At 40.4% G+C, this 26,733-nt stretch overlaps 1 protein-coding gene across 2 annotated transcripts in view; it reads right to left on the reverse strand.

The window, feature by feature from the left end:
- The window catches only part of LOC136849031 (mitochondrial import inner membrane translocase subunit Tim13), a 165,137-nt gene that overhangs the window by 45,921 nt on the left and 92,483 nt on the right, over window positions 1-26,733 (reverse strand). The window contains exon 3 of one of the 2 annotated variants that reach the window (XM_067121911.1): window positions 14,498-15,141. The exons of the other annotated variant lie outside the window; for it this stretch is intronic. Within the exon in view, the coding sequence (XP_066978012.1) occupies window positions 15,043-15,141 (99 nt within the window). The 3' untranslated portion in view covers window positions 14,498-15,042. Of the gene's footprint in view, window positions 1-14,497; window positions 15,142-26,733 lie in introns of those variants that run through there. 2 annotated transcript variants of the gene reach the window in all.

The following is a 26,733-nucleotide window of genomic DNA, read 5'->3' on the forward strand; positions in this document are numbered from 1 at the left end:
TTATATATGGACCATGAAATAGCAATCAGGAAGGAAGTGCTCAGAACTCCACAAAGGACAGATGCCCATATTTCTACCTGTCCCTTGAACCCTCCACGTGTTCGACCTCGAGGTTCGGACCAGTACACTTTTGTAGTGGCATCCCTTCATTTTCCTCCCTCCACCATTGAGACCCTATTGAGCGAGGATATCATCATCCTGACGAAGGTAATGTACCAGAATAAGGTTTGTTAGTCAGTCATGATCCTGTTATTTCTCTGTCTGATTTATTTTCTATTTCCATTGTGCGATCACCTTCAGTAATTGTGGTGAAGTACTAAGTTTTAATATAATTACGCATTTAGCGTTGAACTGAGTTATTTGGCACCATTTGTGCATTCCCTCAGTTCCCTTTGAGCATATCATTATTTTGCAAGTAACTGTCTTGCATCTCGTTGCAGATCGGCCTTGGCTGTGGAACCACTCTCAGCTCTATCCCATGTGCAGTGGCCTTACGCCACCCCCCTGATCTGCCCCTCTGCGATGTTCCTGTTATGAAGACATCATCGGTATAGAATATTTCTCCTGTGTAGAATTCATTCATTTATTATTACCTGTCCAGTAATCCTTCATTCTTCTGACCTGTGTTTATTATGTAAATATAATTATTTAAGAGAACCCTTGAGTTTACGTGATCTTCTCTAACATGAAGAATGCCCTAAGCCAGCATTGTTTCCCTTGATTTATTCATCTACGGAGCTGCTGTAACCAGTCTCATTAGTCAGATTTTAGTTAAAATATAGAAGATTTCTTGATAAGGTAAAGAACATCTTGTGATCATCTATTGCTGCCCAGAGTCCAGTAAGTATCTTAAGGCACATTTGTAGCAATATACTTAAGAATAATAGTTGTAGGAAGGTAATGTAAGCTGACTTTGGGATGATATTTTGGGGTGTATTTTTGTTTGACATTATATCAAATTGTTTTAGTATGATAGTTTAAGGCATATTTTTTTAACTATTAAATTAGGCAGCGAACTGTGAAAATAGGCAGTTATAAGCATTTTAGTTTTTCTCTTATACAATTTTTGTTAAATGCAATTGCTTTAGTGGCATCAATAATACTGTTTCTTGCAGGTATATGCATACTGTCCAAGTTTTTTCCGATTCTCAATCATCAACTTCTGGTAAAAAAAATACGCATACTTCTTTCGTCCATTTATTGGTTTTTGTCGCAACAGCTGTTGCGCCTTTTATGGCATTATCAAGTGGCTACTGACTTACAATTTGGCCTTTCTATCTGTTTATATCATCATGTGGGGAGAATGACCTTGATCAAGGGATTAAAAGCTTGACCATTTCAGTGTGTTGTTTCAGGTACAGAGATCATGTAGGACAACAAAAGTAAAACTTTAAACATGTGATTAAATAAATATTCAAAATATTATACCATGTGCTTAGTGTTTCCTTAAATTTGTGTTTAAAATTTAGTAAAATCTTACTTGTTTGTTTGCAAAGTCAGAAGATAAGTTACAAAAGTAAATAAGATTTATAACAGTAAAAGGTACAAATAAACAAATGTCTGTTTATACATAAATGTGTATAATATTAAATTTGAGTGCATGTGTGTGTCCAAATGCTCTATGCTAATTAACGGCTCAAGGTTCGTGTTGGGCAAGGCCTCAGTGACTTGAGCAAAGCATGTTACTTGGCCTTCACTGGGAATTCTCGTGTCCCCGAAGGGGAGTGATGTGCTGTGGTTGGGGGCATGCTGTCTGGTCCTGCTGGAAGGGAGTATATGATCCGACTCTTGTTGGATACTCAGGGTCAGTTTCTGGATAGCAATGCTTACCAATTCGGCTATTAAGAGGCGACCGTAGTTATCCTCTCTGTGTACGACCTGGGTGCCTTCTATCAGCTCTTGTAGGGATGGCTTCCTGTCATGGACATCTATATAATGTTAATGAACAGGCCCCTTATTTCTGTGAGCCAGCATGCATCTCTGAGGGGTCATTGTAGTGTGCCTGCTGTAGTTTTGGCTGTGAGATTTACACATCTCTGGACAAGTAAATTTCTAAACTACGTTCATGCACATCTCCTTCAGTCCTCCTGGAGTATTGCTGTTTTTCATTATTAAGGCTGTTACAAGGTTAGGCTTATTGTAGATTCTTGAGGCTTAGTTTGTGGTAAGGGGCTTTTGGGATTACGTCTCAGTTTACTATTGCACATAGTGTATGGCATTCCTCCTTATATGCAGACCATAATGTAGACGATGGTAAATAATCGAACTCTCCTCCTTTTTCATCGTTGTGTTGGGTTGGTAAAATTCATCCATTTTCTTTTTTATTGCAGTTTCAATAACTTGATTTGCATAGCTGTTGTTTGTCAATAATTGGCAAATTCGGTCAACTTTGTTATGTATGTCTCTCTGCTGTGTGTGAAGGCTCTATTGACATATGCACTCACTACAGACTTTTTATATGCATTCAGGCATTCTCTTCATGCATTCAAGCAATGGCCAGCAGTCATTGCTTTTGTAAACATGGTAGTTTTAAACTGCCCTTCTTGTCGTTTTACCAGGAAATCAAGAAACGATAAAGTCTTCTGCTGGCTGCGCTCTGTAGTGAAGTTGAACACCAAGTTTCTTTTCAGAGCATCTGCTAGTTTTCTGACATTGTCTGTTTCTTTTATTATGACAAATATATTGTTGATGTGAATGTAAAGACCTTCAGGTTTGTATTTTAGGAAAAATACAAATTACCATAAAAATTTTTATTTGTTCATACACAAATACAAACCTTCGTTCTTTACATAGGAAACTTACCCATTGGTGGGGGGAGTCTGGGCAAATCTCTGAACCGACTGGTTGGTTCTACCCACCCAGAAATACCTTCCTGGTCTGGAAAAGCTGAGGAATAATAAAACTTGCTAGTAAAAACCAACGGGTTTGTTTCATTGTCAGTCCCTCTCTCCCCTTGTCAAAGGAGGGGGGGGGATACATTTAACAATCTACAAAAGATGAAAGACTGGGTGCCCCATTATGAAAACTCAACAGCACTCACACACATTTTCTCTCACTTACCGGACACCTTAGACGAGATGCATTTGTCCCTTAGGGGAGCTGGATGAGCCATACAACCTGTTGAGCAGCCACCACAGGACCCATGGAAGACGCCCTGTAAGTAGAACGAAGTGAATGTGGTCTAACGGGACCACGCCCCACTCATAATACTCGCTGAACCAGCAGGTACTTCCAGAATGCAAGGGATGGGGCAATGCCCCTAACCTCATGAGCTTTCTCCTGGACTGCACTCCTGTCTACCTCGTCAGACGACGAATATGCCTGCTTCATTGTCTCATGAAGCCAGAAAGAGATCATGTTCTTGGACACCTCTTTCTTGGCCGAGCTGGTACTAACGTAGAGGCGTCGACACTCAGGCCTGAGCTGCCGAGTTCTCTTTGGTTGTACTTCTGCACCCTAACTGGAAAAGTAGCATCTTGTCTCGGTCATTACCTACAAAGTCCTCTAGCGAGGGTATCGAAAAGGACTGAAATCAGGTGTCAGGGACCCATGGAGTATGAATCTTCACTATGAATTTCAGGATAAACTCAAGCATAGTAGATCCGTATCCCGTTGAGTGCTCAGCATCAAAGGAAAGGCCATGAATTTCACCTACTCTCTTCAACGAAGCCAGGGCAAGCAAGAAAACAGTCTTGAAGGTCAGATCCCTGTCTGATGACTCTCTCAACAGCTTGTACAAGTGCAAAGTCAGGGTCCTCAATATAATAGTCAGTCCCACTCAGCGGGTCTGAGTTCCTTGGGTGGGCAAGGCTATTCGAAGCTCCTCAGAAGCATGGAGATCTCCCATGAGGACAAGAGATTTACCCCCTTCAAAAGGACTTGGCCAAGAGTAGCTTGATAGCTCTTAATGACCGAAACTGAGAGAAGCTTCTTTTGGAGAAGGTAGACAAAAAGTCTGCTACCTGCTGAAGAGAAACTCTAACCAGAGAGATACTGCATCATCGACACCAACTACAGAAGACTGCCCATTTCCTCTGGTACACAGCCGCAGAAGATTTTCGCAGGTATCCAGACATCTCCTTCACTGTGCATCGAGAAAACATTCTCTCTCACAGGAGACACTAGATAATCTCCAGGTGTGAGGTGCTAGTGCTTCCACTGCCTGGTGATACCTCTCGACTTGCAGCTGACACAGAAGGTTGTGCCACAGAGGAATCTCTCTCAGGACCTCAGATAACAGAGCCAGCAGGTCCGGATACCACTCAAGTGTGGCTACTTAGTTACCAGAGTCAACCTGAGATTTGGGGTGACCATAACTTCCTGTTGTACTAGGTTGCAAACAGGAAGACCCAAAGATTGAAGAGCCTCTCCACAATGTCTTAGTGTAGGGACCAAGCATCTCGGTAGGGGAAGTTTCGTATTAAGAGGTTCCTGTCATCAAGCCACCATGCCAGATCTCTTCTGACCTCCTCCAACAGAGGAATGGGAAAAAAAGGAGGATCACTCGCCAAGATCAAAAAAACTCCACCCTCCACTGAAGGGAGCAGAGGTGAAGCTGCTCATGAAGGGCCAGCTTCTCTAAAGGTGACAGGTGACCAATAACAACTTGCCACTGTTGAGCAGGTTGTTCCTGTCAAAACGGGAACTTCTGCGCTGCCTCTCTGAACCTGCTGATATGATACGTGAGTCTGAAGGGAAGACTTTTGCTACTACCATATCTATCAGCATGCCCAGATACCTTACCTCTGCTTGGGTGTGGGATCTGACTTCTCAAAGTTGAACACTACTCCCAGGTTGTGACAAAACTCGAAAAGGCAATCTGTCCTGCAACAACTGCAGCAACAAGCTCACCAGGACCAGCCAATTGTCCAGGTACATCAAAAGATGTACCCTGTGTGAATGGGCCCATGCTGAGATCAGTATGAACATGCAAGTGAACACTTGGGGAGTAGTTGAGAGCCTGAAACAAAGTCCCCTGAACTGGAACACCGTCCCCCCAAAGGATAAAGCATAGGTACTTGCAAGGAGACCGATGGATGGGTATTTGAAAATACACATCCTTCGAGTCCACCAAAAGCAAAAAGTCACTATCTCTGACAGAATTAAGAACTGAACACACCATTTCCATCTTGAACCAGGCCTGGCGAACAAGTCAGTTCAAGGAAAGGGGTCGATGACCGGTCTCCAGCTGCCTGTCACCACCTCCTCTAGGAATATGTGACTGTAAAACCCTGGCAGCCGATCCTTCACAGCTTCCACAGTGCCTTTCTTGAACATCACATTCGTCTCTTCCCAAAGAGTGAGGTCCTTCTGCGAGCTGGGAAAATATGTCTGGGAATGGACTGGATTGAAGGTGAGGAGTGGTGAAGACTTGAAGGGTAGTAGATACCTTACCCGAAGGACATCTACTACGCAGGTCTTCGCTCCATATCACTGCCACATTGCCCTAAGGCCTGAAAGGCACCCCCTCCCCAACCATTGACAGCAAGCGGGGAGGAATGCCACCCCTAACATCCTCCACTCTTCTTCTTGCCTTTGCCCCCTTCTTGGAGTGGAAGGGGCCTGAAAGGGGTGTGATTGTGCACCCTTCGCTACTGGGGCAGAAGAAGCCTGGGTATCTCTATAAGGGGCCAAGGAAGCCTGGGACTTATTCTGACCTGAAGAGGGAGGGCCAACCTGACCCAAGGGTCAAGCTGCAGTGCCATGCGAAGACCTGGAGGTCTTAAACAGTGCCTGGTGAACAAGCTTGTCATTTTCACCTTGCAGCCTGTCCACCGTAGCCTCCATCTCTCCCCTAGCAAAGAGAGGCAGAACCCAAGACTGGGCCGTTCCTGAGAGCCAATGCCAACTTGGACCCAACAAACCTAGAAATTTGAGACAATACTGCATCTTGCCTCTTCAAAACTAGGTTTGCCCACAGGTTTGCCATCTGGTGGGGAAGGTAGGTAATAGCCCTACCTCCAAACAACATCAATCTCCTAAAGGGAACGCGAAGAAGAGGAAACAACCTTGGCCACCGACAGTGACCACAAATCTATCCAGGAAACTGTCTGGAACACTGCCATGGCAGTTGATTCCAGTGACAGACCAGGACACAGATGAGTCAGGTCTGGGTCGACCTGTTTGGTCAACAGTAGGCTCTCTGAGGGAACAGTATTTCTTCTGGAAAGCTAGAGGCAGAGGAAGTGTCTTGAATGAACAGCTAGACCAAAGCGAATTTTCTTGTCCAGAAACAAGATAATTCACTAGGTCCAAGACCCTATCAGAAAGCCTAGACCAAGGCAACCCAATCAAGACCCTGGGTTCCTTCTGGGATCCCAAAAAGATTCGATAGCTGACAAATGGTCCGCAGGTAAAGCCAAGGTGTCTTCCTCAAGATTATAATGGTGTATCATTCTAATGATCTCTACGAAATGTCTGTAACTCAGGGGTGTCCAAGTCCTGGGGCATAGGACCCTCCAGGTCCCAGTCCTCCTGAGTCACTCCCTCCTCAGTAGAGGGAAACTCACCAGAGCCCCCTGGCGATCCCTCAACCACTTGAGCATATGTCCTATCAGGTCTGAGGACTGAACCAGAAACGTATGTTTCTGTGGACAGGCTGGGATGGGAGCAAGAACCGTCCTGGTCCTGAGCCCTAGTCCTGTCTGACTCCCATCTCCTGGAAAACCCCAAGGAGGTGGAGGGGACAGGTGAGGGATCGCGAGCACCCTTGCCCAGTCTGTCGATAACCGAACCCCAGCAGGTTGGTGAGGCTGTGGGCAGTTGTCAACCCACAGTAATGATGTCCACACGGGTTGGGGCTATCCTGCGAGCGAGCTCCAGCCTTCTTAGAAACTGAGGTTTCTACAGAGAAGAAGACTGAGCCGCAGACCTCCTCTTGCCTTGCCCAGGTGAGTGGGAGGTGGGTGAGGGAGAACCTATGCACTTTCTATTCACCTTCTCTTGCTGGGTCATGCAGGTATCTAAGACCAGGTCCATAGACCAGGAACCCTTGCTGGCCCAGGTAGATGGGCTACTGGGGCTGGTACTGGTGGCCCAGGCAGGCAGGCCAATAGGGCCAGTACCAGTACACCAGGAGTGCAGTGAACCTTGGGTAGCAGCTACACCAGTGTGCTCTGCAATGGGAGCAGCAGTACTTGAGGTCCTGCTAACGAGAGACCAGGGCTGGTACTGAAAGCTTGGGTAGGTGGGCTACTGTGGACAGTACCAGTATGTCAGGGGTCTGGAGAACCCCGGGTAGCGATTGCACCCTTGCACTTGGCAACAAGAGCAGTGGTGCTCGCGGTACAACTAGTGAGAGACCAGGGCTTGTATCGGTAGCTAGGGTAGGCGGACTACCGGGCCGGTACTGATACACCAGGGTTCCAGACAACCACAGGCAGCAGTTTCACCTATGCACAAGGCAACAGGCATAGCAGCACTTACACTAGCAAGAGACTTGTCAGCCCTCTCTGCAGAAAAGGGCTGGCTGCTAGGGAGATAACTTCTTCTTCTTCCTCCACTTGCTAGCTCTGGAAGAAGAGTGGGAGGAGGCGACAACACTCTACAACAATGATGAAGATGGTGATGACAACTTCCTTCTCCTCTCCTTGCTGAGCATGGCATTAGACAACAGCATGTGGAGGAGGGCATCACCCAGAGAACACGTAATATATAGTAGCACTGGGGGACACATCACCGATGCTGCATGAGGGGTTACTGAGGAAGTAGGAGCAGTCCTACAGGTGGCTGATACTGTGACTGGTATAGACATCATGGTCACAGTCGAAGCAGATACTGGAAGGCCCCCACACTATCTATGAGTAATAAAAAAGTTCAGACACTCAGCTCCCATGAGAGGCCTAGAAAGGGTCATAACTCATTAAGTCCCTCAGCCTCCACAACACCTGAAATAGAAGTTGTGTTAGATTCTTTTAGGTACACTCATTTTTATGACATGACACATGATGAGTGAGGGTCAACCTCTTTTGAGGTTGACCCTGTCCTTCCCTGGACAGCACCTAAACCCTGAGGTTTTCTCTTTAAAAAAGGCTAAAGTGATTGAGGGTCTGAATATATAAAAACAAACAACAATCACACAGATATATTTCAAGCAAAAAAACATCAAACAGGAAGCAAACGACAGTTGGCCAGAGAAAAGTGTGGAGACATCTTCACACAATGGCGGCTGAAAGCAATGTGAAGTGTGGACCAACAAGTGGGTGGGGCTTCCCCGCTACCATTGGCAGTTAGCGACCTTGTCTGAAAGTTAAATGGATGTTCTAGCTTGCATTCGCCAGCTAAATCCTATGTAAAGAATGAAGGTTTGTATTTGTGTAAGGACAAAGATATGTTTCATTAAGTTATGAAGTGTTTTATCACAAACCCATTACTTTAATGCTGTATACCTTATTTATGCTTTACATGTGACTCAACACATCATTCCATGTGTAGAAGAAAAAAAAAGAGGATCAGGTGGCTCAGGTAAGCTGCCATATGGACATTCAGTCCCATAGGTCTCCAGTAGTTAAAGGAATCTATTCTGTCTATCTACAACTGTTAACAGCTCCAGCAATTCCCAAACTTTTGGAAATTTTCGGATTATCGAGTGTCTCTTCCAGTCTTTTATTTTCACTTATTTTACTTCTTAACTTTTTTCTCTTTCTTCCTTTGGTTGATAAAAACATTGTTTACATCCAGCAGCATTTACAGCAGGAACAACCTGGCAAAAAGAGTTGTATTAACTGCAACAACAGGTACTGCAAAATCCCATGCAGCAAGGTTAGTGGGTTAATGTGGCTTTTCCCTAGCAACATTCACTTCCAGTTGTGATGTCTCTTCCTGCCTACATGAGTAAGGATAGAAGAGACTTTTTTTGGGGGGGCGGACCCTTGGCAGGCAACTCTTCCAGGAGAAGGCCACCAAACCAAAGGGTAAGCACCTTTCCAAGAGAAGGTTACTCTGAATACAAACCTTATTCTCCAACCATGGACTTGCCATTTATTCTCCAACTGTGGACTTGCCATAGCCATTGTACATGTACCATGGCCCTCCAAGGTCTTGGGTTTGAGTTTCCTTGCTTGAGGATAGTACAGTCTGGTACAGTATTTTTATTTTTTTTTTTTTTTTTTTTTTTGCTATGTTTTCTGATGAGAAAGCAAAAGTTGCCTGGTGGATTATCAAGAAAACGGCTTCTTTACTTAATCTTTTCCTTCTCAGCTTTTTAAAATTTTGAAATCCATCCTGACGACCTTCCAAGGTGACCCATCCCCACCTTACCAACCAGTTGCTTCTAGCACTTATTTAATGACATATGGTCAGTTAACTTCATCATGGTGGACCAATGGCATCTTTCTTTGGGTCCTAATTGTCTTCCATCCGGCTACAACTAACAGATGGTGATAGATCAGTTACTGGCCTAAGGGAAAGGCTTAACTGCTTTACTAAGGTTTTGAAGCTAAGCAATCGCTCTCCCTGATACTTATCATCCTGAATCTATTCTTACAAAATTTGCAATTCACTCTATGGTGATAAGAAAATTCTTGATTATCTTCACAGCCGGAGATGAGAGACCCTGATGGTTAATTCCCTTTGTTTTTTAAAAAGGTTTCTAGTGTGTCTCCCAAGATTAGTGGTAGATTTTTATATCGATGTAGTAATTTTGCTTAACCCTTAAACGCCGACTGGACGTATCGTACGTCGACTAAAATTGTCTGTAGGGTGCCGAGTGGACGTACGGTATGTCGACTACAAAAAGTTTTTTTAAATATTCGCGGAAAAATAGTTATAGGCCTAGTTTGCGAAAGATTTTAAATCACGCGCCTTGAGGGGTGCTGGGAGTTCACGGATCACACTGTTGTTTTGTTTACAAGCGTTACCCAGCCGCGCATGCGTGAATTTCTTTCTTCTCACACTACAGAACATCAGTGACTCATCTCAAAAATTCTTTCATCACTTTGTCGTAATTTTTGCACCGTTTTGTATTAGCCGTTACATAAAGTTTTATATATGAAAATGTGCGCAATTTCATGTAGAATACAAGAATAAACAACCCATGGTTGTAGCTTTTAAAGTTTTGAAATATTTTCATATAAATTACGATAAGTGCCAAAATTTCAACCTTCGGTCAACTTTGACGCGACCGAAATGGTCGAAAAACGCAATTGTAAGCTAAAACTCTTAAATTCTAGTAATATTCAATCATTTACCTTCATTTTGCAACAAATTGCAAGTCTCTAGCGCAATATTTCGATTTATGGTGAATTTTTTTAAAAACTTTATCCTTACATCCGCGCGATAACTCTGCTGAAAATCTCAAATTCTTTCGTCACTTTGTCGTAATTTTTGCACCATTTTATATTAGCCGTTACATAAAGTTTTATATATGAAAATGTGCGCTATTTCATGTAAAATACAACAAAAAACAACCCATGGTTGTAGCTTTTATCAGTTTTGAAATATTTTCATATATAAATCACAATAAGTGCCAAAATTTCAACCTTCGGTCAACTTTGACTCGACGGAAATGGTAAAAAAACGCAATTGTAAGCTAAAACTCTTACATTCTAGTAATATTCAATCATTTACCTTCATTTTGCAACAAATTGGAAGTCTCTAGCACAATATTTCGATTTATGGTGAATTTTTGAAAAAAAACACTTTCCTTATGTCCGTGCGTGGTAACTCTGCCGAAAATCTCAGAAATTCTTTCGTCACTTTGTCGTAATGTTTGCACTGCTTTATATTAGCCGTTACATAAAGTTTTATATATGAAAATGTGTGCAATTTCATGTAAAATACAACGAAAAACAACCCATGGTTGTAGCTTTTATCAATTTTGAAATATTTTCATATAAATCACAATAAGTGCCAAATTTCAACCTTTGGTCAATTTTGACTCGACCGAAATGGTCGAAAAACGCAATTGTAAGCTAAAACTCTTACATTCTAGTAATATTCAATCATTTACCTTCATTTTGCAACAAATTGGAAGTCTCTAGCACAATATTTTGATTTATGGTGAATTTTTTAAAAAAACCTTCCTCACGTCCGCGCACGGTAACTCGGCTGAAAATTCAGAAATTCTTTTGTCACTTTGTCGTAATGTTTGTACCGTTTTATATTAGTCATTAGATAAAGTTTTATATATGAAAATGTGCGCAATTTCATGTAAAATACAAAAAAAATAACTCATGGTTGTAGCTTTTATCAGTTTTGAAATATTTTCATATAAATCACGATAAGTGCCAAAATTTCAACCTTCGGTCAACTTTGACTCAACCGAAATTGTCGAAAAATGCAATTGTAAGCTAAAACTCTTACATTCTAGTAACATTCAATCATCTACCTTCATTTTGCAACAATCATTTACCTTCATTTTGCAACAAATGGGAAGTCTCTAGCACAATATTTCGATTTATGGTGAATTTTTGAAAAAAAAAATTTTTTTCCTTACGTCCGCGCGCGGTAACTTGGCTGAAAATCTCAGAATTTCTTTAGTCACCTTGTCTTAATTTTTGCACCGTTTTATATTAGGCCTTACATAAAGTGTTATACATGAAAGTGTGCGCAATATCATGAAGAATACAACAAAAAATAACTCATGGTTGTAGCTTTCATCAGTTTTGAAATATTTTCATATAAATCATGATAAATAGAAAAAATTTGACCTTCGGTCAACTTTAACTCGACCGAAATGGTTGAAAACTGCAATTGTAAGCTAAAACACTTACAGTCTAGTAATATTCAACCAATTACCTTCATTTTGCAACAAACGGGAAGTCTCTAGCACAATATTTCGATTTATGGTGAATTTTAGAAAAAAACTTTTTTTACGTCCACGTTGTATTTAATTCATGCATCATTTTGTGATAATATTTTCTCTGTGTTGCTTTGATCGTTTTACAATTTGTTATATACCAAAATCATCACAATTTAGTGTACAATACAACGAAAAAACATAACTCATTAGCTTTAACCATTTTGCTCACAGCACGATTTGTAAAAAATTATATATGAAATTTTTTTTTGCGCTGTCATATATTCCAATATTTATATATGATAATGACATTTTTTTTTTCATTTCTGATGGTTGCATACTAAACTTCAGGCAATGATAAAAAAAGGAGCCAAAAATGAACTCTTAATCTTGAAAACTAAGCGTGCTGTGATTTTTTGAAAAAATCTTTTTTTCCGCTTCGGCGCTAACTCCTGAACGCCGTCGGCATACAACAGACGGTTTTGTAAGTAGAGGCTCGGCGTTTAAGGGTTAAGTACAAACTTAGTAATATAATGCCTGTTGCAAAGAATGGCTTATCTGCAGACAGCAGTAACTACAGGCCAATTTCTGTTCTCCCTGTGCTCTCCAAAGTTGTAGAAAAACTTACAATTGAGCCACTATACAATTATGTGGAATCCAAAAGATTGTTAGCTTATTGTCAATATGTGTATAGGAAGCAGTTATGTACTTGCAATGCTCTTTTAGATTTTACTTGCCATTTGCAAAAGGACCTTGATTAGCGTTTTGAGTGTCTAGTTATTCAAATAGATTTTAGTAATGGTTTCAGTCCAGTAAATCATAAGGCACCTATTTTGAAATTGAGAATCTTGGGGTGGGTGGAAGTGTTTTAGGATTGCTTCTAGATTTCCTTACAGGTAGGCAGCAGCGAATTCCTGTTGATGGGATCTTTAACAAACCAAGACCTATCAGGTTTGGTAGTCCACTAAGTACTGTTCTTGGTCCGCTGTTATTTTTAGTTATAGTGTTACCAGCTTGGAAAACATTCTTCAGTGTGCTGAAGATGTAACATTTATGGGTTTAGTAGTCTCCACAGAGAAATGAAGCTACCCTTAGTCTCAGTCGAGATGGAGTGAATCAGTGAAATGTGTAGCTGGAGGGGTATGAGGCTGAAGTCTAGTAAAACAAAAAACTATTAATTAGATCTTAATTCTCATTTTCATTTTCCACCCCATCCTCCCTTTCAAGTGGATAGAACTCTACTGAATGAGTCTGCAACTTTTATTATAATTTGTTGTAACTTTCCAGTTACATCTTACTTTTGAGAAACAACGAAAGCATCAGCAAATGCCGCACATTAGTTAGGCATTATAAAAATGGCCACATGTATTTATTTACAGTAGCCCCTGGTATTGATGGGGGTTAGAGACCACAACCGACAGCTAAAATTCACAAGTACATGAGACACCCCTCTAAAAATGCTTATAACTGCCTATTTTAATAGTTCAAACACCAAATATGCCTTAAATTATCACCCTCAAACACTTTAATACAATTTCAAAGTCATCTTACAACATTACCCTTAAAAATATATGGTTTACAACTGTGTGAACACTCCTACAACTAATACTCTTACAAGGTGAAAACTAATCAAGTTACCCCTATATTCAGGCACGCACATTTTCTTTCATACAGTACTTAACCCTTCCTGTTTTCTATTAGTGTAGTAGAAGTAACATTGGTGCATCTTTGGCAAATGTTTTTTAAGAAAAAATACATATTGATATTTTGCTGTGTTAATATTAATATTTCAAAATTAGTAAATCTTTTTTTTATAAAAAATTTATTTAGTCACAAAAATAAAAGGAAAATTAATGAATATTTCAGATATGCTCTTCAAAAAAATCTGTGAATAGGCAACTTTTCCATGAATTATTTGGAGTCATGTTACACAGAAAAATTCACAAATGGGTGAATCCGCAAATCCTGAACCAAACAGTCTGGGGTCGACTGTATAACAATGATAAAATCAATGTAACCTTTTTAGGTCATTTGTCATTCCTTTACTAGAATACTGTTCTCTGGTGTGGTTGTCTACTTCTGCTACAGATTTCTCTCTCTTAGATAGGGTGACTTGTGGTGGTAGGTTTCCTACCACTAGCAGTTATGACTTGGACTGTCAACAGATAGTCTCTTGTTTGTCAGGTTTTCTAAAGTTGTACTTTAACAAAGAACTTTTGCTATAGCAATTGATCCTTGACCTTTTTTGTCTAGAGCAACCAGATATACTATACAGCAGCACCAATATGTGGTTAATGTGCCACATGGTTGAACTTCTCAGTTTCAGGTCTCTTTTATTCCTTATGCTGTTTGAGTGTGGAACAACCTCTCTGAGGATGTTAAGCAATTAGAACCTCAAAAGTTCAAGTGAAGATGCAATGCATTACTACCCAAAACAATTTATCTTGTATTTTAATCATGTATTTATAGTTCTCTATTTCCTATTCTGTATCTTTCATATGAACAAGTCAATGGCCCTGTAAGTTTGTTCCATATAAATAGGGATTTGTCTTCTAAATAACAATAATGATGATAATTTACCAATTATAAAATTTTAACCTCATAGAATGCATTACAATAAAATCAAAATTCATATTTTCAGTCAATGGCCCCTGTAGCTTTGTTCCATATGAATAGGGACTTGTCTTCTAAATAGCAATAATGTTGCTAATATAATAATATAATTTTAACCTTATAGAATGCGTTAAAATAAAATCAAAATTCATATTTTCAACAGTTTATTGTAAAAAGCAGCATATAGTACAATATTAAACATTACCTATTTTGTCTAAATAGTATGTCTGTCCAAAATCTGAAGTACAGTACAGCAAACTTTCATATACAGTATGCACTAACAACTTTAACAAGGTTTTATATTAATGTTCTCAATGTCTGTTTAATGATATTAATATTTCAGGAAGTGTGAAAAGTAAATAGTAATCATATCCATTTTTGCTTCATTTAATATCACAGAAATAAAACATTCCAGACCTTCACTTGAAAGTTAACTCCTACCAATTTGAATATTTTAATTTTACTAATACCTGTATAGCAAATGGATTTTATCAAAAGAAACCTTGATTTTCAAGTACTGGTTGTTAAGTTGATAATAAGAGAGTGCAGAAACCCTGTACTGCAATAAAAAGAAATCACTTGTCTAATAAGACAAATAATACCTTTCTGACATCAAGGAGTCATTTTAAACACAAAGATATATCTACCAGCATACAGTACTTATATATACAGATCCACTCTTAAACCAAGTATCAATGAAAGTTCTTCTCCCTCTGAAGCCGATTAGTATAAGTTCGTGAAACTAGATTCCAGGAATCCATATACCTATCCATACACATTGCCAAACATTTCTGAAAATTTAAATATACCAATGATCAATATCAAAATTTTCATAATAAAATTTATTTTTTAAAAACTTACCTCTATTATGATAGCTGTGTTTCCTGCATCAGGCAGGAGGAAGATAGGGTGTGAAAACTAAAATATTAATAGGATTGTTTAGTTTGAACTGTCTACTGACCCATCCCTCTTGGGTGATTCAAGCATCTACTGTTTACCATTCAGTTTCTTCTCCATCCACATGATTGGAGAGGTTGGGGGGTGATACATAATAGAGAGGTATTTGATAAATTTTATTATAAAAATTTATATTTTTGAAATGAATCTTATCTCTCTATTATGACAGCTAATTTGCACATTGAAGAAAAGGAGATTGGAAAATGGTATGAGGATAAATAATTATAACTCCCAGGAAAAGAACAAATTTCCACCAGGAATAAGACACTTCTTACCTAATGATTAGAATCCCTCAGCTGGTACTGTTGCCAGGAGTAGACCAATTCATTACAGTGCAAGGACCTCTGAAAGATGCTGGAGGTTCCTTGCAAGGGATACCACACTCACTTTGATAACAATGGAAAAAAGGCCTTGTCAGCAGAGTGAAGACAGTAAATAAATGAAGGCTCTTACCAATCTCAAAATAAGCACCCTCATACAACCCCCAAAAATTTCGTAAGTAAATAGGAAAAGCTAGAGTACAGCTACCTTACCGTTCAGGATATGAGTTTCCTTGTCGTACCAAGGGGCAAAAGTGTTCTGCATGATTCATACAGTCTCTACGTCTCTCAAATAGTGCAAGGCAAATATGGGATTACATCTCCACTGGGCTGCACTGACAACACCCGAAGGCTGGACACTGAAGGTAGTTCCCACTGCTCTCATCTTGTGAAACTTACCTTCAGGAACGGTAAGAAAGAGGGGTCTAGATCAGTGTGTGCTTCCTTGACCAAGTTCTCAGACTGAAGAGACCATGGAATTTTCAGACATAGGTTGATCGAGTTCAAAACACTGTCTGAGGTCCATAGTCCTTTGCCCCTAGAGACTTTTGCTCTGACTGGACATACAGAGAATTTTACCTATCTGGTACCAAGGAAGACAGACTGGGGACATAAAAAAAAAAAAAAAAAAAAAAAAAGGAGGAAGAGCCTGAGACTTCACATTCATTCTTTGCCCTGAAGAAAGGCAACATGGAAATTACTCCTTAGGAAGTAAAGCCCACATTGCAGGAGAAGGCCTGGAGTTCACCAACTGTAAAAAACAGTTTTAATTATCAAATCTTTTAGAAAGGGTGAGTTTGAGGGTTTAAATAAAGGCATACTTAAATACTTCAGCATTATCTTAAGTCCCAGCCCATTGGTTTAAGGAACTGAATGCTTCCTTAATGTCCAGGTTAAAAGAGATCCATACCAGAATGTCTTAATATGGTTGCTAATATAGCTCAATATACAATGAACAAACCTTCAGTGTAGCGTAAAGAACTTTGTCATTATTATAGAGGTATGGGTGCAGGAAATCCTCTTGGAAAAGCAGCATGCTCTAAAGACTGTTTCTCATACAGTGCAGTAGTTGTTTGCCTTCTGGAATTAATGACGGATCTTCTGCACTCTTTAGGAAAACCCTTTGTTTGCAAGAGACAATTGAGTGTTTCCACATGGTCAGATGAAGCATGGGGAGGTTCTGGTGAAATCTCATGCATCCATGGAGCATGAGAAGATCCCTCCTTAATGGGAAGTGTCTAGGGCAGTCTATCTGCTGACACAGAAAATTCTGGACCCAATCCCTGAATGGTGACCATGGAGTCAAGTTATGCCTGAATTTGCAGTTAGCCACAATTTCTCCAACCTTTTGGGTCCTGAACTGGCAGACCAGAGTAAAATCTTGTGGTAAAGAGATCTAGAAGGGGAGTGCCCTCAACTCTCACAGACTTGCAGACTTGTGGATGCAGAGTCCATTCCAAAGACAGAACTTGATCCTCCCTGTTCAGCTGATTGGCCCTAATGTTCATTTCCTGGCACAAGGAAAAGAGAAATGTTCCATCCTTCCATCCAGGTGAAAATGCAACCAGATCAGGAACAAAACAATGAGCTTGCACCTCCTTAATTGCTTAGGTAAGCCAGTTCTTGCCCTGCACTAGCTCTTACAATGCTAAAAAGGATATAAGCATCTCCAGTCGATTTATGTGTAAGCTCCCAATCCTCCGCTGACCAAAACCCTGACGTGTCTCTCAGCTGCAACCCACCTCAACTTTGGTCAGCACGTCTGAATACCATGAGGTCTGAGCTCTTCAACTGGAGGGAGGCACCTTATAATCAACGAGGTCAATGACTCCACCATGTCAAGGGCTTCTACATTCCTGGAGACCAATATTGCACAAAAACTGGTTGATTTCCTATTACAATGATTCTTAGAAAGAATTAGATTGGCTTCATCTTTAATCTTGTTCCAATTTCTCTAGGGGTGCTATTTGTCTCAACAGAGACAGCCATTTGGAATACTAATATTCCCCACAGACTTACTAATTTAGAAGATAGAGTTTTGCCGTCTAGGCTTCTCTTTGCCTGTCTGCTAAACTCAAGGCTGCTGTCTAGAAAAAGAAGCAACAAGAGAGTCCACTTGCCCAACTGGGACAGGACTCTTGTAAAAACTGGGAGAGGCAAAACTCTTGTAAAAACTTGGAGAGAAGCAAAAATTTATATTAGCATCCAGCATGTCTACCAACTGCATGTAATCTTACTCTGGATTGCCACTAAAACAAAACTTGTCACTTCCAGAGTAAATGGAGTCAGTCAAACAAAAAGGCTTGTTTTGAGGCATTCAGTGCTGGTCTCTATCCCCCTGAATCACTGACACCAGAAACAGGCAATTGTAGAAGCCATGAGATGACTTTGTAACAAATTCCAATGTACCCTGCAAAAGAAAAGTTACATCTTGCTGCAGGATCTGGAGCTTCTCCTTGTAGTGTCGGTAGGAGGCAAAAAGTAAGTGAATTCACTATGGGAGCCATGGAAAAGGAAGGGAGTGCTGTAACACTCCTCTTGGTACTCTGCACCAACATAAAAGGCAGGCTATTGCTGTGGTTAAGAGCAACTAAACACCCATGGGCAATGACTCAGAACCATTTACATTGGTTCTGAGGAACAGAGACTGAAGAAGTGAGAAAAGGACATACTGCAACTGTTCTCAGCGCTGAACCTCAGCATTGTAAAGAAGTACAAAGACTCCCCAGTGGAGTCAGAACACATTCTATCCAAGTATCTATCTAAGCAGAGAACACGTCGTTAGCACTCTCCCACATCGACAAAGTGGAGGATTACGCCAATCCCGAAAGCATCTGAAGTGCTGACAATGTGGCAGCTGGTGCTAACACCAGGTTAACAATCAAGGAAATGTTGTCCCCACATAGCGGCTGGCACTAATGCCAGAAGTGTCTAAAGAGCCGACAATGTGGCAGGTAACATCTGAGGAGATGCTGGTGCCTGAGTGGCACTTGGCATTAATGGCAAAAACGTCCAAAGCGCTGATGATGTGGCACTGGCACCTGATGTGGCAGTTGGTGCCAACAATGAAAAACCTGGCTGAGAAGAAGACAAACCCCTGTGCTACTGCAACAGTAGTAGTCAAAAGGAGCAGATTCAAAACCTGTTCAGGGAAAGAAGCAAGTGTCGACGCTGCAGGGGAAACCTAGTGCGCCTGAAAAGAACTAGCAAGTACCCAAGGAGACTGGGAAGGATCCCACAGTGTCCACACACAATGCTATCGCAAATGTGATCTCAGAATGCTCTTAGAAACACCTATGAGGAGTTAAAGGCGCAAAATAGGGGGATCGACTAAGGAGGCGTGACACTAGAGAAAATTTAGAACTCAAACGTGACACCCAGTACAGCACAGCTCCAAATGGGACAGCTATCTATAAGGAGCAGACCAATTAAGCTCGTACACTTAATCCCTGATGCACAAATAAACGTAGAAATGGACTGACAGACCCAAATGTCTGGGTGACCAAGAAGGAGAATGAAAGTCTGGTGCCAAAAAATCACTCTTGAGAAGCCATCTAAGCACCTCGTGAAATTGGAAGCACAGACCTTAGTCTTTGGAAAACTGACAACACTACTATTTACTCTTCTTCAGCATCAGAGTCCATTTGGAAGCCTCAAGCTCAGTGGAGGGAAATCCTGGGGAAGCACGGATAGTGGCAGCAGAACCTCCCGCTCCCCGAATTGAAAAGAGTTTCAACTCCTCTAAATATCACTCAATTTAAAGGCAAAAACATGCTCCATATCAGAGGAATGGTTGGCGCTGTCTAGTGCCCTGGCACCAAAGAATCATCTGTGCAGGAAACAGAACTTCCTGTACATTCACACACTATCCTGCACTGATACTCAGTTCAGTGGCAGGTAAAACCAAAACTGCCCAATGAGTAGACATCAAAAACAATGAGAAGGGGAAGATAATCCAGTCTGTTCTGCTGCTGAAACAGTAGCAATCACAGAAGGATCGGCTTGTCTATCAGGCAAATATGACCATCTAAAGCACAGAAGGGGCACCTGAGAATCCCTAAAAGAGGCCCAAGAATACCTCAAAAGCTGCCTCGGCAACTGGGAAGCATCTCACAGTGTTCATGATGTTGAAAGTAGTTCAAGAAAATGCCTAGAATGCTCAGAAGGAGCCCGAGGCAACAAGAAAAAGGAAACATGACTCAAAGCATAACCCTAAGGAGAATGGGAACTATAAAGTAGCACGAGCACCTTACGCATCGCCAACGGTCAGCGCTACACAGAATGAGAACGATACAAGCTCCTAGTTTTGCAATCTGTGCAAGAAAATAGTGTTGTCTTAAGAGGGAAACACTGATGAGAATGCCTGAGAAAGGAAGAACATGGGAAACAAATCCGTTCACACACCTGATCGAGGCTACTTGCACAAAACTCCCTCACGTTCGACGAATAGAGTGAAGACAAACTTGCATAACCAATCCACATGGGAGACCAAGAAGAATGAGAGTGACTAGCTCTAGATGAACACCCGGTGTCAGTTGAGCACCCAGAGGCAGGCGAGCACCTCCAAGGGAATACCGAATCCTCTTACAATGGAGGACCACGGGAAGATCCCAGATAGGGATCGCTAGGAGTATGTGGCCTCAAGGCTAAAGGGAAACAGAATCTGATATATTGAGTGAGTGTGAATACCATTGTCTAGCATATCTACCTCCTGCCTACATGAACTTTGCTTAATTTTGCCGCTCGCATCTTTTGGTGACCAAGCATCAACCTGCACACAACATATGCCAGGTTGGCCAAAGGAAGATGACAACGGGCATAAACTGCTTCCACTTTCGGACATTACCCTGCTTCTCGGTACCCCCAACAGTGGAAGGAGCATCACAGGACATGGCTAAGGTATGGCTAACAGGGAAGGAGGGTGTTGGTACTTCCTCTGCCACAAGGGGGAACCCAAAAAATCACAAACTGGGCCGGTAAAGCAGCATTTGTATCAGAAATGAAAGGCATTGGCAATTTTGTGAAAATCACCCCAAGCAATGTCAACTAGCTGAATATCTAGCTGGTAAAGTCTCCATCCTAGGCATGTTTAATTGCCTGATTATACATTTTACTCTGCAAATGGTTAACGTTGCTTGGGGTGATTTTCACAAAATTGCCAATGCCTTTCATTTCTGATACAAATGCTGGTTAAGGATTTAGGGAGCCTCTGAAATCTGTACCAGCTCCAGACCAGTAGGCATTGGTAATGAAGATCCAGAGGCTTCTCACCAGTATCTACAAGCATGTTCTCAGTGGGTGATGATTTAGTGCTCCTGTTGACAATCTTACTCCTCCAGGATAAACTGAATCAACATTTTAAAGCTTAGGCTTTGCTGAAGTGTACACTCCACACCCATAAGTTAATTCTGAAAAGACCAAGGATTTGTATAGTCTCAACATCTGAGTTTGGTCAGCACCCAAGGAAATGCAAGACAGAACTTTCAGCACATTCATTACTTTCAAGCATTTTGTCTTGATATACTTCAGTTGTGGAATCTAAGTCAGCTTGCTATCAAATACAAGCCCAAGAAACTTTGTTTCACCAACACGTGGAATTCTCTGTCCATGTATGAAGAGATCTGGATCAGGGTGAAATCCTATGGCAAAAATGCGTGGTTACTGTTGTACTAGATGAAAACGTAAATCCATTCACCTCAGCCCACTTTACTATATTATCTATGCAGAGCTAAAGGTGGCATCCAGCCACTGCCATCCTTGTTGCTGCAAAAGATATTGAAAGGTCATAAACAAAATGAGTACTAGCTACATCTGGAGGAATTATTTTGGATACTCCACTGATTGCTAAGGTGAACAAGGTTACGCTTGAAAAGTTTCCTTGTGGCACACCTTCTTCTTGGATGAATACATCTGAATTAATTACTACAGCATATGGAAAATGGTCACTGGTAAATCTATCACTTATCACTGGCACTCTCCAATTGAAATCAATAAGGTAGTCATCACTGCATATAGACAAGTCAATTGCTGATAATGTGCCTGTTTGAACATGAAAATGGTAGACTCCCCCGTGTTGAGATGATAGACAGACAATTTCCTCTTTGATTGGGAACAATACCACCCCAAAGAGGGTTTCTACTATTCATATCTCCCACAATAACAAAGAAATGTGTTAGCTGTTCAATAAAGGATTTAAATTCATCAAAGTATATTTTCTTTGCAAATGTATCTGTACACCTATCACTTGCAGTGTAGACTGGATACTAATAGGATTTTGTGGGGTATCATTATAAATATATAAAGCTTCACCCCCATGGTTTCCTATATTTATTACTGGAATGATAGGCTGCATACTCTTGTGGGATGGGACATGTATTATTTCCAATCATAGTCTCCTGCAAAGCTATACCTACAACGGACACTTGTGATATGAGCAGCCTTAGTTCTTCCCATTTAGCTCTTAATCCCTGACAGTTCCACTGGAGAAAATGAATTATCTTACTTAGATTTTGAGGCCATTAAACTGGAGCCCCTTTTCATTGATTTTACTTTACTGCCTTACTCCTGTTTTTTCCAGGGGACGGATTGTTGGTGGCTGCCTTCTGTCTTAATGTTGATGATGATGGTGCTGCTTCCATGGAGAAAGAACCTGCCACAGATGGCAAAGTCTCCCTAGTATCATGGGTATTGGGCACGGAGCACAAGATAAAGCTGGCGCTGCCTCAGGAGGAATGGGAGAGAGACACAACTGGTTCATCCTCTCAAACATCAGGAGCACCAGTCACAGTTGGTATAGGCTCCAAAGAAACAAATACACCAGATATAGTTAATGAAGCCTCCAAAGAGGCTTGAGTGCCAGCTACAGCCTGCACTGCCTCCAGAGCCACATCTGAAGAAGCGTGAGCACTAGAAACAGCTGGCGCAGCCTCCAAAGAGGCAAGAGTGCCAAAAATTACTGGTGCAACCTTCAATGAGGCAGGAGTGCCAGAAAGTACTGGTGCAGCCTCCATAGAGGTGGGAGTATATGTTGCCACTGATCTTCCCTTTGTATTGCCAAAGGAAGCATCTCTGCTAGCATTTATGTTTCTTCTTCTGTTAGCAGTATTAGTAGAAATGGATATTCATGGTCTAAAACCTTCTGTTTAGCCTCTATAAATGTGTTGCATTCCATTACCCTTAAGGTCTGTATCTCCTTTTCCATGATGTATACATCACAATTCTGTGAAGATGTATGACTGTCTCCACAATGTACACATTTTGCTTCTTTATAACATTTACCATGCTCTGGTTCACTACATTTAACACATGTGGCAGGCTTGCCTACAAGACCTTATATATGTCCATATTATTGATAATAAAAACATCTCAGTCTTGGGATATACTTGCTTGACCTTATAACGTAACCATGCTGCTTTGATTGCATTAGGTAAGTGAGTCGAACTGAATGTGATAATTAAATCTGATCTTCTTCATTCTATCTATTCTAATCACGCTTTGGTATTTTAATTCTTCTACAAGTTTCTCTTTCAAGTATATCATCAATTGGGGTACAAAAATCATTCCATTGGAGTGATTCCAAAAGGCATGTACAGTACCACACAGTCTACTTTAACTCCTCCAAGATGTGAAAATGCCTTTGATTTTCACTTCTTTTGCTGATGCCGATTCTGTGGTCAGTTTTCCTTGGCCTTCAGATGATGTCTTAGGCTCTCGGCCACAACACTTCACTATGTCTCTGTACCCATTAAAAATGTCACAATTAGAATCTTCCAGATTAAAGGTTAAATATTTATCATAAGAAGTTTCAATATTCCTGGTCCTATTTATTTCACATACACTTCTAGTCAATTTCTCTTTGCTCCATGCTGGAATAAGGTTCCAGTGTAGTTACCATATGAGAAGAGTCCTTTGCCATGACAGAAGTCGTAGGGAGTTTAAGATTTGTATTCACTGAACGAATAATAGATTTCTTCCAGAATGAGGTCCCTCTCACCAGGGAGGCCCAACAGGGGAGGAGCAAAACTGTTACCCACAGTGGTAACAGCCCTGGGATCCTCACCTGAATATACACCATACCCTCAGTGCCTTAGGGGTTGTCAGCGCTGAGGGCATGGTTTAGCATGGAAACTTTCCCTTGCTTGACCACGAGTACTCTAGTTCTATGGGTGGGGTGGCATGCCTTGCAACTCCACCCTCCTTCAAGTTACAAGAGCAGTGATTTCCGTAATTCAATACCACACAAGGGTCGTCAATAAAAGGGGAAGAAGGAAAAGGGAAAATATGCAGGAGGAGGAGTAAAAGAGTTATAGGTCCCAATGTTCGGCTGAATCCACAGCAGAGGGAGTACACATAAAAGCGCATACACTCCCTGCAGTGGATCCCTGAGCCCCCACCTCGTCAAGGGGTTGAGATCAGGGGGTTTGAAGAAGCACTACTACAAAATCAGGGAGGCCAGGAAGAACTGCTATCTGTCAGATCATGAAAAGATGAGAAACTTTTACTCCTAACCTCACTTCCTGTCCTAGTGTTAGAAGAAGCTTTGTATAACTTTTCCTGTTCTTATCTGCTTCTCTCATCTGCTCATACTTTAAATAAACATACATTATTTCATCTAACCAAACAATACACTAATCACTGCGATCATTAAAAGAACAATCCTTGCACCTACATTTCAAACATGTTGTGACCATCATAAACTAAAGTGCAAAGCCAGATATTACACCCTCTTACCTTACAGACTCACAACACTTTGTCTTTATCCTCTCTGGATGGCATCCTATATAATGACAAAAACTAAGAAAAGCCCAACCCGAAATCCAGAAAACCATCTAATTCTCAACAAAACAAAGTAATTAATCTCTCCAAAGTATCCTTGCAGGCCAACAACAGAAAAAGCTGAATGGTAAACAATAAGACACTTGAATCTCCCGAAAGGGATGGGCCAATAGACTGTTCAAACTAAATGATTTTATTAATTTTTTTAGTTTTCACACTCTATTGGCCTCCTGCCTGACCTAAGAAAAACAGCTATCACAATAGGGAGGTAAGATTCATTTAAAATTCATTTAAAATATAAATATATATATATGAACATTAAGCTACAAATGTCATTTAATATCTAATTTGGGTAACATATATACAGTATATGTTACCCAATGGGGATTTTTTTAGTTAATAAGTTCGTCATCTTGTGGGCTCGAGCCAAGGAAGACAAGAACTCAGGACTAAAGTGATGTGCATTAAACCACACAGACATCAAGGGAGGTATTTTCATATATGTTACTGAAGGGAAATTTTTAGTTGATGATAAAAGTCGTCTCGTGGTTCAAGCCCACGAGATGATGAACTTATTATCAACTAAAAAATTCTCCTTCGGGTGACATATATGAAAATAGCTATTAAATGACGTGTAGCATAATGCTTCTTATATGAATCACAGTGATGTGATAAATTTCATATATATATATATATATATATATATATATATATATATATATATATATATATATATATATATATATATATATATATATATATATATATATATATATATATATATATATATATATATATATATTACTATTTTAATAAAGTTTCTTTAGGTAATTCCACTCCTTATAGAGAAGAGGTCACATATTTGTCCAATATTCATTTCACTAAAGAGCAGACATGGATATAATGAGGTTCTTGGCAGCCTTGAATTTGGAGTAAGGAATGGAGATGGAGAGTACGTAATAGAAATGGCACAATCTCAAATTAGCCTGTATGAAAACTGGTCTGTGAAGGCAGACTGCCTTTTAGTAACATGACAGTGGTGGAATACAGAGCCAGATAGTTTGCCTTATGGTTAAGAGAGAAGACAGTAGTAGTGAAGTAAATTTCTAAATAATTTTTGGTAAGGTATATGTGAAACAACACAGTTGGTAATGATGGACATTAAAGTGAGATGCAGAAAACCTAAGATGTGGGTAAAGAGATCAAGAATTATAATACAAGAGAAAGACATCAAGTTGGAAGTAGGCATAAATTGAAGAGAGAAGGGAGTTGGTAGAGTAGAAAATATTTTGAACAATATGAAAACAAGTGCAAAAGATGTAGTTGGGCAAACGGGTATAGAGCATCAAAAAGGGGAGAAAATTTAGAGGTACATGATTCAGACATGAGTAAGTCTAAGGCTTTCAAGGATAAAAAGGTGAGACATGAAAGCGAAGAAAAAAGGCATAGCCACTGGAAGAACTACAGGGGAGTTAAATAGAATGCTAGGAACAAAGAAAGGCAAAAAGTATATTTACAGAATATCAAACACAAGGAAAAAGCAAAGACAAGATCTGGGTCTGCCATGTGTCATGAAAGATCTAGAAGGAAAGACTTGCTTAAGGATGATGATAATATACAAAGGTGGTCTGATTATTAAAAGCATCTGTTAAACACAACAAAATGAAAGAGGGGATTTTGGGGGAGGTGGGGATGGTAATGGAGATCCAATCTATAGGAGTAAAGAGTCCCATCTCTCTAGATAGGATGCATTCTACTAAGCAAGTTTTGTTAATTGTATTGTATTTTGCTGATTAAAACAGTGTAATCTGCATATTCAAAGTCTGTCCAGTATCTATCACTTCTCCAACTTAAAACTTCTCTCCCATATCCAAACACTCATTCATTACAAATCTTATGAGAATGGTAAACAACAAAAGCGAACTAACATTCCACCGTTTAAAAAAAATTAATGTGACAAGAACCCATCAACATTAACTCTGAATCTATTTAATCCATGGATAATTACAGTTACTGGCAGTTTTACATATTTAACAAGCATGCCACAAGATGCAAGTTCTTCCTTAATAATAATCTCCAAATGCTGTCTAATGCCTTCTCTAAATTAACAAAAGCCATCAGCAGGGGATTGAAGTTCATACACTGCACCACTGTATGTCTTAGAGCAAACATTTGATCTCAGTAACTTGTGCCATTTCTAAACTAGCTTACTCATCTCTAAGCTTTTTATCAATGTCTTTCTCCAGGCTACTGACAACATGCATACTGACAAATTTCATTTTATCTGCCATTCAGTCTAACTACAAATATAAAGAACCCTTCTACAACTGA

Source organism: Macrobrachium rosenbergii, chromosome 2, assembly GCF_040412425.1.
Source record: "Macrobrachium rosenbergii isolate ZJJX-2024 chromosome 2, ASM4041242v1, whole genome shotgun sequence".
Classification (NCBI taxonomy): Eukaryota; Metazoa; Arthropoda; class Malacostraca; order Decapoda; family Palaemonidae; genus Macrobrachium; species Macrobrachium rosenbergii.